We start from the raw sequence: 21,150 nt of genomic DNA on the forward strand, positions 1-21,150 counted from the left end.
TAAAATTAGTTAATATAAACAAAAACTGCATTCCATCAAATATAAAATGATGAGAATGTAAACTTTGCTTTACTCCAGTTTGTTTACTTCCCTTCTCTTAACTGAAATGGCGGCGCATGAAGTTCTTGGTATTCAAATATCGTCTGCGAAATGTACCCTTACCTCACATTCCACCCACCCATGACTTGCAGAATGGAACATGGGCGATTAGAAAAGAAAAAAGAAAAGTGAAACCCTTGAAAGTGCCGCAGATTTTTTTTTTCATCTTTTTTCTTTCTCATAGTGCATTTGATAACTTGCTGTTCCAGCGAACCGGTTTGCCTGGTTCAGCTTTCATTAGACACGTCACCCGAGGTTACAGCAGTTCGAGAGGAAGCGTTGCGGAATCAACAAGTGGCCTTTTTTTGTGTTCAGGTAACTCGTATTCAGTATCGTAGATATTCAGATAATTTTCCAAGACAGAAGGCATCTTTTTCAAGAATGGGTAAGTGATTTAATATTCAGTAAGCTAAATGACAACTTTGAACAAAAATTTCGTTTTTAAACAAATGAAATCGAATTTTTTTTTGAAATTTTGCGGCTATTTTTAATTTTCTTTATGCGCAGGTGTAATGGACTTTCTGACGTCACATTTTGAAAGGCCTTGTATGGTTTCATTTCAAAAGATTAATATGAAATCAAATTTCTTTCCCAAATCTGTGGCATGGTGTTTTAACATTATAAAAATTCGTACCATTAAGATGTATTGGTCATAATAGATTAGCATTGTTTTCTAGTTTGACAGAGAACAATGAAATGCTATGCTACGTCATGCTTAAATGATGATTTATGTTAGGATGAAAACTGAAGGTTTTTTCCCTTCCGAAGATATTTGAAATTCAATCATATTCTAAAATTTATTATAAAACAATCTGAATATTGGCAGCATTTGAAGAGCTTTATCATTTTATTGAATTAGAAAATCTTTTGTTTGGGGGCGTTGTCCTTCAGATTCTAATGTATAGGGGTATGCATTGTGATAAGCTTACCAATTTTCTAGAAGTTTTTGCATTAACATTTTTCTTTTTCAACGGAAAAGTCAACAATAAATAAATAAATTTAAAAAAATGACATATTTAATTCTGTTCAATAGAATCAAGTAGAAAACGGCAAATCAAATTTCATAATCATACACTTATACAAAAGCGAAGCATTGTGTATTATATTTATTATAAATTGCTTTCAGATATGGTAAGCTTATTCTTCAAGCTATTTTACCTTTTCATATGCATAACATTGTTTTACAAATAAATATATACATAATTTAAAATTGCAAGTTTTAAATTATAAACACATAAAAATTTAAAGAACAAAACAAAAAAAGTTGATTTGAAATAACTGTAATAAAGAAGCACAAAGCTGGAAATATGTTTATTTTATTGTTTTTAAAAATTCCGTATTTTAAAAATATGAATTAATAGAATTTCTATTGTATAAAGTCATGTAAAAACTTTTCTTTCGCTAAATATACATAAAAGTTTTACAAATAAAGGGGCTCAAAAATAAATTAAAAATTTGTTAATCAAAAATTGTTTTATTGTATTATCCCACAAAATTTAAAGTTTGCTATTTTTTTTTGTAGCATTGTAATAGAAACTATTTTGAGTATTAAATGAGATCGGAACATACTTTATAGAGATTTTTAATTTGCAACTAAGAAACAATCGAGAGGCATTGTTAAAATCAGGATTTCCCCTTTTAAATTAAAAACCATGCATCAAAAATAATTTTCATATGTAAAATTTTCTTTCATAATTTTGGGATTCTTCTTAATTTCAGAATTATTTTTTTATCCGTTTCTATATAAACATATAAACAATTTAAAACTAATTAATTTTTTAAAAAAAATGTGACATATCTAAATAAAAGTTTAATTAAAAAAATTAACCCAGAAGACAAAAGGGAAACTATCTAAAACTGTATGGAATAAAGACTAACGTATGTTTTCAGTTTATAAAATTCATAAAATATCTAAAAAAAAAAAAAAAAGATTGTGATATTTTTCATCATGGTATTTTATGCATTGTATTTAATGAATATTCTACTTTTTTTTTAGTCTTTTGAAACAAGCACACGCATTTTATTATTCATTTCAGTTAGAATTTTTATTGAATTGAGTTGAGTTCCATTATTATTGAGAGAATTTCTTTTGAAACTCTGCTTTTGTATGTTTCTTATGTTTTGAGATTTTAGAGTTGTAAATTGATTAGATTTCACTGAAAAATAATCTTATGCATGTTACGCGCATAGTTGGAACTTTTGATACATAAATCAAACAAAAAACAAATATTTTTCCCGATGTATTCAATTTCAAGCAGCGAGATAAATCCGTTCTCCGTTTTTTTCAAACAAAAAAGAATTTTGGAAATAGTTTGCACCTTTTGTGCGAATATAGTAATAATTTTTAGAAACATTTTTTTTTTTTTTTGCGATACGTATTTCTCTTTAATGTTATAAAGATAGCGTTGTTTTAATAAATTAAATGTCATTAATTCACAAAACCAATTCATGTTTCTGTTTATAACAGAAAACTGAACTGATTTTGCATTTTTGCAACTTATTCTATTGTTTTTCAAATACTGTAAAATATTGAATAATAATATATAATATCAAATATCTACAGTATTTTTCTGAAATCCATGTAATATTCGAATGTTTTGTAATGAAATTTGTTAAAGCTTGCATTGTTAAATAAGAAAACCGCATAATAAAAAGCATGCAAAATTTAATGATAATAAATGGTGTAACTGAATATGTTTATTAAAAACAGTTAAAAAAAATCCTCTCGCCTTGTTGGGAGGCAAAGGTACATTCCTTATTATCTAAATTAATATTTTCATATTCCTTTCAATCTTTTTTTTTTTTGAAATATTGTCTATAGAAGCAATTATAATGTCTGATAATTAAAGAGTTTTTTGCTTTTATGCACATTGCTATGAAAAAATTACAGCTCAAAAATAATTTGGTTTATTTTAAAAGGTGAAATAAAATTCAAACGAATATTACATATTCTCGCTTCCAAAATAAAGATTTAATAAAATATATTCAAAAGAACTAATGCACTCAGAGTTTCTGGAAATTTTTTAAGTTGATCATTTTTAATAATATTGCCAATAAATATTTCTACTATTCTATTTTTTTATTTAATTAATTTCCTTGAACTTATTAAACTTCCATCATTTTAAATAGTTTCAAAGTAATGAAAAAATAATGAAAGTAGGCGTCAAAGTTATTTTACTATTTTTTTTCCAAAGTTGGCAATATAAGTTATTTTAAAAATAATGGAAAATTAGGGAATGAAAATCACTTTTCGACTCCTAATTTCTAAAGAATTGCTGTTATCGAAAACTCTTTATTGCAAAAGTTGTTCGTTTTAATGAGACACTAATTCGCCTAATTGATTTATTTTTTTCTCATCAATCATAAAGAAATTATGGGGAAACGAAACTCTCTACCCCCACACCATTTCTACCTCCTTTAAATTAATTGGTACATCTATGAACACATCCAAAATTTTCACACGCCTGACAATATTTCTTCGGTTGGTTAAAATGTAATCAAAATTACTCTAGCTGTCGTGTTAACAAAATAGTATAGACATAGTGTTATATGCATATTATATATGTTATGGTAAAAGTCATTAAACTGATCATAATGTATAATTACCGATCATTATTCATAATTGCCACTAAACTTATTGGTGATTATGAACACAATCGTTAGTTTGTTACATTATATATATATATATATATATATATATATATATATATATATATATATATATATATATATATATATATATATATATATATATATATATATATATATATAAGTAACCAATCGAAAGTAAGAATAGTTTGAAAACGAAACTAAAATGAAAACGAAGATATACCATTTTAACAGAAAGGAAAATACAAAACAACAAATTAGAAGAAAATAACCACTACAAAGTAAAAATATTATTTTTGGTTTTTTATTTGGTTTAATTTTTATTTGCTTTATTTGCTTTTCCTATTAACTTGATTTTAATACTTTTGTGTATCTATCTATCTATCTATCTATCTATCTATATATATATAATTACATAGGAACAAAGGTGCGATGCGTACGTTTGTACCAGAAAACGGTAGCGAAAGTGACGTAACTTTTCTTTTTAATGGGTTTATTACGAGATTCTGATGGTGATTTCTTTGATATGTATCGACTCAAGAAAGGAAATATTAGGTATCTTTGAAAAAGATGCGCAGGTGTTAAGGACTTTTATCCATTCACTCACAGCGTGGGAAACAAAGGAGTCGGCAACTTTTTACAGCGCGTGTTAAAAATTATAAAATAAAAAAAGTGAAATTTGGATCAGGAAATAAATGAACATTTTAGAATGAAGTTACATGGGCTAATTTAAGATAAAAATTAGAAAATTAATTTGGATGTAACGTAATGATATCTCTTAATATGCCATTGTCTTTTTTATTTGGATTACATAGAAATATGCACAAACTTATATAATATAACGTTCTGATGTATATATATGTACGTATATATTCATACATTTATTTATGTATTTATACATTTTATAATTTTAGGTTGGTGTGCGATACATTTGGCAATTTTAGCAGTTGTAAGTATGATTAAAACTCTTCTTATATAGAACAAACTATAATCTCTCTCTCTCTCTGTCTCTCTCTCTCTCTCTCTCTCTCTCTCTGTCTCTCTCTCTCTCTCTCTCTCTCTTTATATATATATATATATATATATATATATATATATATATATATATATACGTACGCACTTTTAAAAATCTTGAAACTCACTTGAATATGCTTTATAATTTTACTTGCAATTGACTGTTTAGATCGAAGATAATTTCATCATGATAATTCTTACTTTAATTCACCAATGAAGCATCATATTCTGAATAACAAAGCCTGATTCCATTAGTAAAGATTGATGAGGCGGTAGAAGATTTTAGATGTTACCAAATCAATTCTTTTTAGGAAAGTGGGAGGGAAGTCAGATATTAGTGTATCATGATGGAACCAAACTCAATCACTCCGCCTAATCACAATATAATCTATTTACGTCAAACTGCTTAGCATCATTTCATAAAACCTCACCGAACATCACCAACATATTGAAAAAAGACTAGTTCAGCGGAAGATTCCAATTAGTGTAAACAAATGCCATTTTCGTCTCATGCAAAAGATTCTCCTCTTAAGTCAGAGAAAAGCTATTTCATAGAAAAATGAACCAAGATGGCTTGTTTTAATTCTAGACAGACACTTTACCTTTGGGAATTATATTAAAAAAATCAAATAAAATTTCATAAGTGTCAAAACCAAATTTTATCTCATCATTAAATCTGAATCTTAACTACCAACGAAAACAAATAATTCTAAGGCTTAGTGCTACACCAAATCAATATGACTGAGAGGAATTGAATTGTCGATTTAAACACGCAAAGCTGCCTTTTGTTTCTTTAAATATTTTTGTTCTCAATTTATTAAAACTAAAGAAAAAGGTCAAATAAAGTTGTAAAATAATTGTGTAATTGTTAATTAATTAATTAAACTAATGTGTAACTGCTACACTTCAAGATTTATTAAATAATTGCATTTCCAACAACCTTTTATTGTTTTCACCAATAGTAATATCTGGAGGTTAAGACTCTTTGAATTGAAGAACTCAGTGCACATCAGCAAGATTTAATAGCCTTTTTCTTAAAACAAAATATAACGTAAGAGAACGAAATTCTACGCTGTTAGAATATTTAACATCAACTGCTATTTGGGAGTAGGGAAATGAAATATTGAAGAAACATTTATTCTCACTATTTTATAATAAAAACATTGCCTTTAATGAATTTTATGTCACTAATTTATTTCTTTAAATTAAAAGAAAGATAATTTTGTTAAAATTCTTTCTTTCCTGCATTTCTTAACAAGCCAATTGTATGGAATAAATAATATTAAATTGAAGTAATCTTCAAAAAAAAATCTTTGAAATATTTTATTTTATTAATTCAGTTTTAATTGAGAAGAATAAGTTGAAAATTCTCCTTAACCCACTGATTGCATCTGTTACAATACCATTTTAAAGTTGCAGCAATAAATTTTAATATCATGATAATACTTTTGAATGGCAAATTTTAAATTTGTGTATGTTGAAGAACTCAAAGGCATATTAGAAAAGAGATTATGTTTACAGAAATTTAAATAAAGAACACAAAAGATATTTAGAGAAGATATTTTTATTTTTTATTTTATTAGTAGAGAAATTTTACAAGTTAATATATTTTAAAAGAAAATAGTTCAAAAAATAAACTCTAAACTTTAAATTTATGCAAAAAAAAAAAAAAAAAAAAATCCTTTTTCCTATTTCTACCGGTTTGGAACCATTTAGGAAGATATATTTGTTGTTGTAGTTCAATTTTTTTTTCGATTTAAATTATATATTTAATATAAATAAATATGAATTTATTTTTTAGTTAGTCTGAAGAATTCTTACGAAATTCTGAATAAAAAAGTGTTCTTACTAGGACTTCAGATCTTTCCTATAAATGCTCTCATTTTATATATATATATTAGTTTATAAAAGTTTTTAATTATGTATTCTGAAATCAAAAAGAACTTTTTTAAAAACTGATCTTGTAAAAAGAAGATTTTTTGTTGCAACCCTGTCTTTATCACAACTATGTAAAAAGAACCACCATTATTTTACCTCATTGCGTTTTCTCAGGTGATGACAAGCATCTGTGCAGACATGATGCGGAAAAGCATTGTTTTCGACGAAAAGAATCCTAAATATTTCTATTGTCCCCAAGAAAAGCCAAAAGGGATGAACAAGATGCTAGTGAAGGCCAGGCCTATTGACAAGTTGTGCGAGTACGAAGGACAGCCACCGAAAGAATTCAAATCGGACTGCTACAATGACATTGACGAGTCTGATTACGCATGCGCCGAAAAGGAAAGGATTATGGTGAGTAGAAAGAATATTCATAATTTTTCTGTTTTGTTTCGCAGGCATTGACAAATTTGAATACATGAAGCATGACTTATTAAGGAAAAAATATTGTGTTGCAATGACGAAAAAGAATTTTATGTAAGGAAAAGTAATTGATGCTCATGTAACTCTTAATTGTTTCAGAAATTTTTTGGTTGTTTATAAATCAAATGAATAAATTATGTATTTTAAAATCTTGTTAATTCGAAATGTTCTTGTTATAAATCATGAGATTCGCAACTACATGACTATTATTTTTGTTTGGAAAATTTTTTGTTGTGCAACACACGAAAAATAAAATAAAATAAAAAATATTTATTAAGAAAATTAAATTGCATTATTTTCGTTTTCTTGTACTATGATCAATCAATAATTTAAATATATTTTCAAAACCCTTCTAATGACTTAATATTAATGAAGGAAGTCATTTATCTAATTTAAAAGCAATACAGATTTCTTTCTTAAAATTTTTAGTATACAAATAAAGAAAAAGCTTTTATATACGATATTGATACATGACCAATTATCTAATATATACAATAATATTTCTTTATTTTAGAATAAGTTTTTAAATTATTATTATATTATACATTTTACTTTGCAAGAGGATATAAAGCTGCTTATTTATTTCAAATTTTATAAAACTGATGAATTCCAGTAACTGTACGAAAGTTCAGTAAAATGAGATAATTTTTAAGTTTTGAATACTAAGGATAAAAAAGCAAAAAATATGCATGAAAAATGTGAGGCCTTTGGATTTCAAATTGAAGCTTTCTCTGAATATTATATTATTATATATAAGAAATTATACTTAACTTTTTGCTCTCAAGTATTAAATACCTTTTTTTTTTCTTTTATCTTGCTCATATATGCTTATTTTATGCTTCTGTAGCAAATATTCATCCGACGCACTATGCCTTTTTTCATTTTCATTAAATGAGTTTTTAAAGAGATTTAAATGATATTTTTTCATTTTATTTTTTACTTTACTTTTCCTAACAGCGATTATTTCTTAAGTAGAAATCACATTCAACGATTCAGAGGTCTTCAAAGATTTTTATGGATTTCGATGTATTATTGAAATGGTATATGAAAAATCGATAATTTCGCATTAATTTTGCCATTTTTTTGATGCGGCCATAACTTTGACCTAAGTTCTAAGTTTTATTTAAACACTTTTTCACATTTCATAATTCTGCACAGAAATTCTCACAACCACTTATTTTCCGATCTAAAACTATTAATAGATCATCAATATTAGTAGTGACGAGGCACGCAAACTGGAGTGGAATTTTTAAGGCCACGTCATACTGTAAATATGAAAATGGTTCTATTGTTCTAAAACGCATCACTGATGGTAAAATTAGAATGATGTCATAATTCATCAAAATTCCTAATCACTAAGTCACGATTCGACGATTTTGCGGTATTTGATGGAATGAACTGTCAATATTTGTATGATTTATTGTAGTTTTATTTCATAATATGGACATTTCTTATTATTTATATTATTTATTCTTACTATTTTATACTTATTTTAATTTCACAATTTATTTTTTAAGCTTTTTTAATCGTACTATAGCCATCAAATATCATTATGCATCTAAAATTTTATTTTATATTAAACTAATAATTCTTGTATAAACTTTCAGTGTTTATAAAATTATTAATATTATTTGTACGTGTATTTATTAGAATTCGCTATTTTCCAATTCCTCTATTTTTTTAACATCAAATGCATATTCATTTCTTAAATAATTTTTAAATAAAATTTTATACTTAAATTATCCTTATTTATTTGGATAAAATGTGATCAACTTTCTGTTTTAATTAAAAGGAATTTAACATTCTAGTTTAAATGACCTTTTACTGTTTTCTAAATGGGCATTTATTTATAAATTGATGCATCAAACTTATTGAAAAAAAACTTTTGTTGCTTTCACAGATGAGACTTAATCCACCTAATGACACAGAAACCACGACTATGCCGACTACAACAGCCAAGACATACTACAAGACGAAACCCAAGAAATTGTAGAATTCCATTAACTTTTATTAACACAGGAAACTTATGGCAGCTATCAAATTGCATTAATTTATGACTTATTTTTTATTTATGTTTACAACTATCCTTCACAATTTCGTGTTGTTAATATTTTATTTTTTATCTTTAACTACTCTTTTTTATGTTTTTTTTTTGTGTGTTGGAAAAAACACAGTGGGCAGTTTTAGTATCTGTGATGTATTTTTGAAAATGGAGGATCATTAAACTTATGCTTTTGTAACATCAGTGTATGAGTTGATTTTTTCACAACTTTTGTTTATTGTCAAAATCAAGAAGCTTAGAGGTTTGGGACAACTTTACGCATGAGCAAATTCGAATACTAGAGCAATTCCTATTAAGTTTTGGAAACAGTTTATGGCACAAACAATGTCGATTTTTATGAATTAGTTCAACAAAGAACTAATCCAATTCAAAAGAGGGAGAAAAAAATGGGGAAATAAAAAAATCCTATTAACTCTTTATGAGTTCAACGAATGAAAGACATAAGGAATTTTCGTAGTAAACGCAAGTAAAAATTCAATTAACAAAAAGAATGTTCGTTCTTTAAAGTTCACTTTATTTATGACAAATGTTCATTAAAAAATTAATAGATAATGAAATTTAGTACTTAAACATTATGTCCTACTTTTGCTATAACAGGCTTCAATTCTTTCTCTACTAATAATAATAAGAATAAAAATATGTCTATTGGAGCTTTACAGAGCTCTATATACCTTAAACTGCTAATTGGAGAAATATACTTTGGAAAGTAAAAATTTTACATTTACGCATTTAAAAAAAAATTTGGAGTAATTTTTGAAAAATATATTAATTAAAATTCAAGTGAGATATCGACGTTTTTCCGCAATAAATTTCGAATTTTTTTTTCGCGCATTAATGATTTTTATGCTATTTTAAAATCATATAAATGCCTTAATGATACTAGTTTAGTTTTTGTCTGAATTTTGATAGTTTGAAAATAATTTTTTCTACGTAATTTTCAACGATAGATTTTTTTTTGTTACAATGAATTTCAAGACGTTTTCCTTGTTTCACCAAAGATTTAGTCGCGTGGTTTGGTATAGTGGCTCCCTATTATGTTCTTTCTTCTTTTTCAATGGTTATGGATGAATGAAGTCAATATTGTCTCAGTTCCATGAAATTAATAGATAAATAGAGAAAGGCAAGACCCGACTTAGCTTAATTGGGGCCCGGAGCAAAATCTACTCTCCCCCCCCCCCTATGCTTCACTACTTCAGTAATAAAGAATCGAACTTTATGGAGGTATTTAAATTTTTCACCTCATTATAGATATATTACAAGAAAGTTGACTAAAGCCTAAAATAGCTATAAAGTCCCCCCCCCCTCCACTGGTCAGACGAAATATCGTTCTGTCTGTTTTATTGATTTTCTCGCAATTCTATGCCCATCATTAAAAGGATATAACACATCTAAAGAGCCAAAAATTAACAAAAAGGCTATTTAAATTTATAATTAGAAAATGTAAAAACTTTTTTAGCAATTTGAATTAATTAAAGAAAAATACCATAGACAAGTCCATGCACTTATGCTCTGAAGACTATGCGGCATGCATAAAAAAGATTTTAGCCTGTTCTCTAAGTGCATAGAGCTTGTCTATGGTATTTTTCATTAATTAATTCATAATGCTATTTAAACTTAAAACTAAAAACACTCTTAATCTTAACTCGAAGTATCACATTTAACCATTGAATTTAAAATGCAATCTGACAAAATGCTGAGGCAAGATTTATATTAGAATGCTTTCTACAACTATTTTAGCTCAATTAAACCAATCAGAAGACCATATTCTTGAAAATATATCGCATTTTGCAATATGTAAAAATACAGGTTTTTGATTGGCCAAATTTGAATATCGTATTTGCGAACATTTAGCTGAATTCCGCCCTAGAAAGCCATGGATTTATGAAATATAGATTTTTTTTTGTGTTCATACGATAGATTAATGAAGAAGCTAAAATAAAATTAATGGATCTTAACTGTATTGATATTTTGTTTAAAAAAAGTTCATTAGAGAAGGAAACGTAAAATAAACTTATTCACTATAAACTTATTATTATTAAACGTAAAATAATATTCACTTTGAGGGGCCCCATCTGATGTGGGGCCCGAGGTGACAGCCCCGTATGCTCCTGCCTTAGTTAGGCTCTAAAGAAAGGGCATCTTATGTATAATGTCTTATGTATAATGGGTATCTTATGTAATATGTCTTATGTATAAGGGCATCTTATGTATAATGCTGTGCTAAGCACAGTTATTTTCTTTCAAGAATATGAGCTATATAGACTGAAATTAAATCGGCAAGAATCTTTATAGCCTGAAATTCAATTAACCTATACATGAGGTACCTTATTTTAGAGTTTTCATCAGTTGCATTGTTTTCCATCCTTTTATTTTTATAGATTCAATTCATATGAAATTATGGAAGGAAATGAAATTTCGTTTGCCTATACTTCTATGGTATCAAATTTAGGTGAATTGTTGATAGAGGTAATTCTAAAATATATTAGTAAAATATTACATAAAAAATTATAAAAATATTTCATAAAAAATTATTAAAAAAAAATCATAAAAAATATTTTATGAAAATCATAAAATTTCATGGCAAAATTCATTTTTTACATGGCTGGGTATTATTAAGGGAAAATTTAGATTTTTCTGATATGTGTATTGTGAAGTTCAACAGATTTAATAATGGATAAAGATACTTTATAATAGCAGAAAACCCGAATACATAGTAACAAAACTTTTCCGAAGTGTATGCAAGGATAGCACTTGTAGTAAACAACAGTACAAAGCAACAAATCGCTATTAAAAAACCGTAATAGAGCAAAGCGTTCAGAGAGTATTCCAAAGAGAGATTTCACTCAAATATTCTCTCTCTATTCGATTACTACTACTCATTTTTAGCTCCCGTGAGAAGACATTGAATGTTCAAGAACAAAGGTTGGAACTCGAGTTCTAACGGAACTATTTTCAAGATTCTCGAATATTCCTGGTCCTTCATTTATGTTGCCACTTTTGGTGCAAAATCGCCAAATGCTATCAAGTTGGTAGCTAAAGTCGGGTGTCATTGACACGGAATCCATTCAGCATCCATTGCTAAATATGTGAAACTTTCTTCCTCACCAGGAAATTTACTGCACAGTGAAGAAATATTATAAATTCTTAACAGTGTATTTATAAGTAATTTCAAAATGTTTTTTTTCTTAACTTTTGTTATTCTTTCCCGTTCTTGCAAACATCTCAGGACACGTTTAAGTTTTGCTTTCTTTATTTCATTCTAGAAATATTTTTTAATTACTACCGAATATGGACTACGTGCAATTTATTAATTTAATTCAGACAAAAGAAGCCTCTTTTGGATTACCAAGAGGAATTACATTATTTATATATAAGGTGTCAATGAAAAGTAGTATTTCCACAAAGGCAAAACTTACAATCCAAATCAAATTTTCTAATTGATTTAATTTATCGTTAGAGTTGTGTACTGCAATTTTCTGTAAAAATAAGAGCTGTAACATAGGAAATATTAATGAAGCAAAACATGAAAACAGCGCCATAAGATCGTTAAAATTAAGTTATTGTACGATACTCAGCCCAAAACGAAACGAAATAAAACTGTAGATCTCGCATTTATCTTTATGATTCTCGCCTGATAGCTTTTCTGGTGCTTAGGGCGTGTATAAAAAATCTGTTGTTTCAGCAGCTGACACTCGCTTCAAGATGACGGACGTTTTTATTGGCTACTTGACTGATTACTTCGACTTGGAGAGAAAAATTGTTATTTCCAGCCTTAAAAATCGTCTGTTCCCCCTTTTTTTATCCCTCAATGTGTTGGTTTTGTTTTAGGAACCGAAGAATTTTTTTGGTTTCTCTGGAAAAGATTATAGCTGAACACGCTTTCTGGAACACAATAAACTCTTTTTGCCTGAGAATGGAGGGTTTTTTATTTATTTATTTTTATTTTGTTGTCTTTTCAGGTTGTCCCGAAAACAAAAGGGGTTTGAGGCTTTGTTTTTAGCTTTAAACATAAAATGCAGCTTAAAAACTGTAAGCAGCTGCTTTGCAATTAATTATTAAAAAAAAAAATGGTTGAAGAAATCTCAAGTAGTATTTGGTTGAGTAAGAATTCGTGGGTATACCCTGTTTTTAAAATTCATATGAAATTTTCAATTTTAGCTAAAAAATTTCCTCTGTTTATTTGTGGTAAAAGATGGTTTAACTACTTTTTTTTTTAAATGTGAAAATCAGTGGTGAATATAACGGTGGAGCAATTTTCTTCTCTTTTAGCAGCTCAAATCTCACGAAAAGAATTGAAGTTTTCAACACTTTGACTTAAGGTAAAGCATAAATGTTCTTGTAAATTCCAAGTCTTGTAAATTTGATGATGCTCCATAGTAAAATATCAATAAGAAACCCCAAAATGCATTATCTTACTGAACATTAATTTTTCTTTCGAATACAGTGTAACACTGTATTTTCATCACAATCCCAATTCAATCATAATTATCGAAATGATAAATTACTAAGATAATGCTAAGAGAAATTTCGTTATATCTGGTTTAACTCTTCTAATATATATATTTTCTGGCCAGTCATTATTTCCCCATTTCTATTAAAGGAAAAAAAATGTTGATAAATCAATAGATTATCGAACAAATTTTCTGGTGTTAATATAAAGAATACAAAAAAAGAATGCCTATAAATTTTTCCGCTTTCTTTTAAATAAATGTTATAGACTCCCTTAATAAATTTCCTAACTTATTTTGTTTGCCAAAACATAATGAGAAAGCATTCAATGATCTTAATTTGATTAATATTGTTGTCATCGAAGACTATCGACACAAAGTGACAGTGACAATTAAACATTTTTTTTAATTAAACGCCTATCTGCAGACTCAAATATAGTATAAAAAATGCGTAATTAGTGCATTTTATATGTTTTTTTTAGTAATAAGTGTATTTATAGTGTTTTTTTATTTTATACTCAAATATAGTATAAAATAAAACAAATGTGTAATTAGTGTATTTTATATGCAAAAAGATGTTTTTTTTTGCTCTCTTTTATAATAAATCTAATTTTAAGATTTAATTATTATTTTCAACTGTCTATTGTAATATACTGTCTTTAAAGACTTTATTACCTTTAATTAAGTTTTATTAGTGATATTAAATTTTAATATTCAAAGTTGCTAATTATAAAATTGATTATATGGCTTTTCTTTCTGTATATAGCATTCAATAGTCTTTTGAAAGAAATATAAATTATGAATAATTGTAATAAAAAATATTTTGAAATATTTTTTTAAAAATTCTCTATGCATTATTAAATTTGAAAGAAAAAAATGCTCAAGAGTTATTATTCAATTCTGCATTTACCCATTTATGTTTAGAGTTTTAATTCTATCAAAATTATAAGCGTTGAATTTATATTAATAAGTGATTTTTTTCAAACAAGCTATCGTTTTATAGCATGAAACTCTTTGGATGTAAACTTATAGAGTAATAAAAAAAAAATTCGAATTTTTATTTGTGTTTTGAGGCGCTGAATGAAAATATTCATAAAAAAATAAATATTGAAATTCTGTAGAAAATTCCAGGTCATCAGGTGTCATTATAAATTTTGATGAATACTTACTTTGAGAATGATCCTCATATTGTACTCTTCCATTTGATCATTTTAAAAATGTACATGATAGTAAAGTCCTTGATCAAATAGAGACCGTTAATTGAAATTTGCTAATTACCCCAAAAAAGTTTGACCTATAAACGTAAATGAATTAAAATTTTGGATAGAACTCTAGAAATTGATATACGAGCTTTACACAAATTTACAGAATTCTACCAAAATGCAAGTAAAAAAATGTAAATATATTATCTAAATGGATCCTTAGAGAAATGATATTTAAATGCAGAACAGCGTCGAATCATTACTCTTTTTCATTTGCTTATTAATAAATGGTTGCGTTGGAACAAACTGAAAGCGGTAAGTGTACCAAATAAAAAAATTATTTATTCTTATCTAAACTGATCGTTTAAGAATTTTGATTTAAATATAGAATGAGCAGCTAGTGTGCAGTTGTTATGGCGATCCAGTTACTATAAACTGACCTCCAGTATTTTTGATCATATACTGGAAAATAATTAAAACAACACTCATGAAAATTCATTGAAACTAGAATTATTTTGAAGCAAAGGATAGAAAATCTGCATTTTGGCGTGCATGATATTCCTCCAAAGTACAAAATTGATTTAAAGAACTAGAAAACGAACATTTAGTGATGGTATGAGATGTAGTAGAAGAATTGGTAATGTTAGAAGAAATTATGTTGCGAGTTCATCTTTATCGAAGAGCAAACTTAACAGCAATTTTCTATACCATATATTATATGGTTCAAGGTTGTTTGTGGTAGCAAATTGTTCTCATGATGAATAGCGCCTTGGAACTCCTGGAGAGTGTTAAGATGGAATTGCAGTACAAGTGAGTGTTCAAGTGTGGATGTGCCTCGTTATCAGGTTTAAATTCGGAGAATATTAAAGTCATTCTATTCACAGGATGTTTTCAATTTCAAGACAATCAGTCACAAGAGCAGATCGACCGGAATGCACATTACCATCCATTAAGAAGAATTTATTACCGATTGTACTCTTAAACAAAACATGATAGGAAGATAAAATTACATCATTTTATGTTTTAGCCATCTGTTAACCATGTATATGTTTGTGCATTCATTAAAAATAATGTTTATGATATCACCATTTTTGTAACGATGCCTTTCACTGATGCTTTCAGTCTTATTGTGTGTGTTTCAATCCCTCCAGTTTATATTATGTCTGGAATCAATCTCCATACAAAAACAGGATTCACCAATGAAGAGAATCTGGCTCCAGTTCGAGGTATATCATGATTATTTGAGAACTACAATCTGGTGCAATTTCGCAGCCAACCTTCGATGGTTTGCATACATCGTTAATGTCTTTTTAAATCTGTGTCTATACAGTTACCCTTCCTCGAATGAGCATTATTCTTTTACAATCCCTCATATGCCTTCTAATGACATGCTCCAATTTTAATACACGATAATTTTAATTAACTATTCGTTATTATTTCCCAAATATATTTTTAGATGGTGCTACCTATACAAAATCAATTTTTAGTAGAATTAATATATTATTTGATAGTTAAGAGCTCTAAAATTATTAAAATATTCGATTATAATTGGGTACCAACAACTGCTCGAAATTTCAGAACTCTAATACATTAGATAATGAGTGAAAAATCTATTCAAAAGCTCCATTTGCAGAAACATGAAACTTCTCGAAAGGAAAAGCGCTTAATAAATATGATATTAGTTTATATCCATTAAAAACAGCATTTGTTTGAAAAAATAAAACGCGTATTTTATTTTTAAAGAAATAAAAAAAAAACATTCGTCGATTTTTCTTATAAATAATGCTTTTAATAGCAAAATTCCATCTACTTTAGTAACATACCAGCCACTATCCCCCATGCGGTGGTCACATCAAAAAGCGACAATAAATAATTTGAAAGAAAAAAATATTTTTTTCCCTGAAGAATACATTATCGTTAATAAACCAATAACAGATTGCTTATAATGAACTAATCGATTTGGTAAAAAGCAGCAGGTGAATTTTCTCTTTAACTATCTAAAACAAATATATTTAAACATTTACCCCATTTACACCATGATTCTCATTACAATCACCAGGAATATTAAATTCAAATGGTTACATCCTATTTCAATAGTTATAAATTGAGGAACTTTGTGATGCTCATTTTTATACTAGAAGACAAATTTTCCAGGAATTACTCTCATATTATAGTTTTAATGTCTGATTCACACATTGTGTGCAGAGCAAAATGCAGTTGCCCATCCAAGTGGAACGCCACGAAAAAGCGCATCATAGATTTGGGGCCCACCCCTTCCCCAAATGACTCTCATGTCCTGTCCAGCAGTAGCAACAAGCTGGCGGTAACATAGTTACGCTGTTATTGGACTTAACTAATCGCTTCCTACACGGCGAGTCATATAATATATTACACGCGGCAGCATTCTTTTCTTCAGAAATGCTGAGTAAAGGTTTCCCCCTCATCCACCCCACCATCCTATCGGAAGAACCTTTTCATAACTTTCGGGATAATATCTAGGCTATGCTGTTTACTTAAGGGGGGTGGGTGGAAAAACATGAGCCGTTGTTATTGATGCCTTAATAGGGAGACAGGAAGAAAAAATAGATATAAATAACAAAAAAGAAGTACCGACTAATGCGATTGACTGTCGTACCTCGGGTGAAGTGCTCGGATCTTTGTATTAAGGAATGATGGGCATCAAATGATGCAATGGAGATTGTTATTTCGTTTGTGTTTACCTGACAGAGATATTTCTGAAATTACGTGCTTCGAAGAAGTACTATTTATCGAATTTCTTTTTTGACTAAGACCAAATGTTCATAGCATTTCCCCATTCTTATATTATCTATGCCAATTATAAAAGAAATATTTTTGCAAATAAAGAAATATAAGATGTTACAAAAATTGTGACTGCATCATATTTTAAATACAGATTATAAGAAGCATTATTAACATATTTTAAAGTTCTGCTGCTTGAATGAGTTAATAGATGAAGGATTACATCAATTATCTGAAATGGTCTAAATGGTGGCAGCTGTTATCCAGACACTGTCTAACGTCAGGTGATGGAATTGCAAACTTTGATAATCATACCATTTGATGTTTGGGCACATCCTCTTCTTACAACTACTCTCACTTCGTTGATTAGGGCTAATTTGGATTTATTATATAATGTAGTACCACTAGGAAAAATATGTAGAGTTGAGATTAAGGGGTAAGGGAGAGGGATTCATTGCGATTTCTTCGTCTTAACCAACTATTCACCAGAACTCCATCAAAACAGGCTTGCAATTCATACGTAATTCAAATTAATTATCTATTCCAACTAATTTACTAATTAATTTAAATAATGAAGGTTTTAATTATGTTATTAATTGCATATAAATAATTAGTCAATTTTATACATTCTTTGAGACTTTCTATGAAGTTGGATTTGGTTATATATTAGATTGTAAGACGCATTTTGACGACAGATAACTTTACCAAGTAATAGAATTAATACCCCTAAAAATGTTTAAAAAAATTTGATTTCTCTGTGATATGTTTAAAAAATTCGAAATATCAGTACAAGTTATTGAAAATATCAGTGGTAACGTTATTTTTTCTTCTATAAAGTAAATATGGATGGAACTGAAGAATGACTTTTAATTTAGTTTATTTATATAACACTCCGTTTGAAAGAAGCACGAGCAATATTTTGGGACTGACCTTGTAATTTTGAACCCCGGTCAGGTTATGAGGATGAATTTGAGTTGGCATTCCCTCATGAAACATTACATTAGCGGTAGGACACTTGGCCCACGACATCAGATTTAAAGTGCGCCAGACTCGCATACAAGACGAGTCCTTAGTGCAATCGCTTCTAGAGTTTTGAACGCACCGGACCCGAAGTCGTGACCTTACCGCAGCTTAAGTAATGAATGATAGCAGTCAATGAGGGATATTCAAATACATTTCAAAATATATTTGTATGTATTAGTTAAATACAGATAAAAACGTATTTATAATAGTTTTTTTTCGATATTTTGCTATTTATTATCTACAACACAATTGAGTTCATCCTTCATCTAGGCTTCCAAATTTTGGAATGCGTAAATTTCAATTCGGCGATTGCGTTAATACTGATTGGTAATAATTTCGAGGAAATGATGCGACAGTTTAGTTATACACGAATGGTTTAACAAAATTATTGATTAAAATTGCAAGATTTAAAATGCATTCCATCTGATTCAATATTTTTAGAATGTAAGTTTCTCTCTTCGCCTATCTTTCTTCTGCCAGCAGTGTACTGCTTGCAATATGCATAAACAAAAACAATTTTGTTATAATTGTAAAGAGGGAAAGGTCAAGCTTTAGTGATAAAATTGTTCTGAAATTACCTACAAATTTTGAAGAAGAAATTTTTGGAAGAAATTATTTTGCTTTTGTTTTAATAATTACTAACATATTTTTGTCATTATTATATTTATTATGAATGGTTTACAAAGTCATGATTCAAATGTAGATAAACCTTTTTTTTATTACGGTTGCTGTTTTTTTTTTTTTAAATGTTGCCCAGAATACCGAAAAATTAGCCGAAACTTCGAATCAGTTAAAAATATCTAAAAAAAGGAGATTATATGAGCAAAATTATTTTTTAAGGGCAATATATGAGCCAATTATATATGAGCGAACCAATCTGATATAAATCTGGGAATTGAAAGACATGCTATATCCAGTCATCCGATTAATCTTCATGCATGTTCTGTCGGGTTCAAATCGAAGCAGAAAAACGGTCAATCCAAACGAATGACTTTCTCTTCTTGAAGACGTTGACCCGCGATAGTTACGCAAGGAGGACGAATGTTATCACTCAAAATAAAAGCTGCACTTATTATATCTTTGAACTGATGAACATGTCATTGCAATATGTTTGACGATCTGTTTGAAAACCTAAGATGGTATCAAGCTAAATGAACAATTCAACGCAGCCTTAATAATGATATTTTCTAGGTTGTAACTGATTCATTATTCCTATTCATAACAATATGCGATATAATTGCAAAGAAAACCTGAATTTTTCAGAATACAATATAGAGGTTTATTATACTGGGGTCAATTAATATGTTTTCGGCAAGAGCCTTATCAATATTGTCAGTAAGTAGTTATGAAGTTAACATATTTTACAGACTTGTGAGCATCTAGGATATACTCACCCAACCATCTGTATATAATATATCTGGAAACTTTGGTACTCATAGCATCAACAGCTGTCTAAAAAGGCCAGCTGGAATTCTTTTCCAGTCTCTTTATCCAGTATTCTCTTTAAAAACTTATGAAACTCAATGCCAATGATTTATCTCTTGTCATAGTTATGTTCTACACACTGACTTTCATACCCATCTACTTGGAAGTTGACTTATGCTGTGATGCCATGCATTTTCTCCTCCTACAAGGAAAGGTTACAGATTCCAAGGCCAGCCTTGGCATAGTTGATATTTATCAAGTAATAGCACGAATTCCCTCATTAATACCACAGATCACGAAATGGCGACGTTGATGGTTTATTTCGTGTATTTTTAAAGTAATTTCGAAAATTTCGCAATATATATCATTTTGAAATCAAGACTAGAAATGCAGCAAATCATTCTTGCATACAAAAAAAATATTATCGGGCAACAATAATTAATTTTATTATGTAACTAGTTCTTATTGCTCACTTTACATAATTCAAAATTAATTTATTCAAGCATAGAAAAATCGAAGGAAAAAAAGCCAAAATCATGAGCACATTAATTATATATATTTTTAAACAAAAAAAGTATTTCAGCATTATGGAAAGGGACATATAAATAAGTGACCCCCACCCCTTCCCGAAATAATTATATGGCTTAAAGACAGCTGCAATGTATTTATCTCAAACCCTCAACTGAGTATATTTTTACGTTCATTTAAGGTAAACAAATATACCAATTAGAATTTAGTTCAAGATATTGTTATTGAATTTTGAAATTACATATGAACTATTTTGGAATGGACCAAATAAATCGGAATTGTAGTTAGGTAATGCGAAAAATATTTCAGGGCTCTCTCTCTCTTTCTTTCTCAGCATACACATCACATCATTGGAGATAACTTTGGCACAAGAGTTAAAATTAATGTTTTATAACTGAAAACATTTATTGTGACTTTTATGTCATACTGTGTTACAAGGCTTCAAAAAATTCCGCGAATTTAATTACATATGATTTATTTTCAAGCAATTGCTTTACTTATTGCATCAACTGCTTCGCCGAGAATATTTATTATATTTAATTTCTGTTAAATCTTTTAAATATAGCTACATATTCATGATTCTGTCAAATTATCAAGCATAAAACACTGTTATTTTAGT

The 21,150-nt window shown here is 28.3% G+C and overlaps 1 protein-coding gene across 1 annotated transcript; it reads left to right on the forward strand.

Moving 5' to 3' along the window:
- The first annotated feature begins 333 nt into the window (after positions 1-333).
- LOC129962089 (uncharacterized) lies at positions 334-9,323 on the forward strand. The gene is made up of 4 exons (XM_056075810.1): positions 334-484; positions 4,623-4,657; positions 6,775-7,014; positions 8,984-9,323. The coding sequence occupies exons 1-4, from the start codon at positions 481-483 to the stop codon at positions 9,074-9,076; spliced, it is 372 nt and encodes a 123-aa protein (XP_055931785.1). The 5' UTR covers positions 334-480; the 3' UTR covers positions 9,077-9,323.
- Positions 9,324-21,150: the final 11,827 nt, after the last annotated feature.

This window comes from Argiope bruennichi, chromosome 2, assembly GCF_947563725.1.
Source record: "Argiope bruennichi chromosome 2, qqArgBrue1.1, whole genome shotgun sequence".
NCBI lineage: Eukaryota > Metazoa > Arthropoda > Arachnida > Araneae > Araneidae > Argiope > Argiope bruennichi.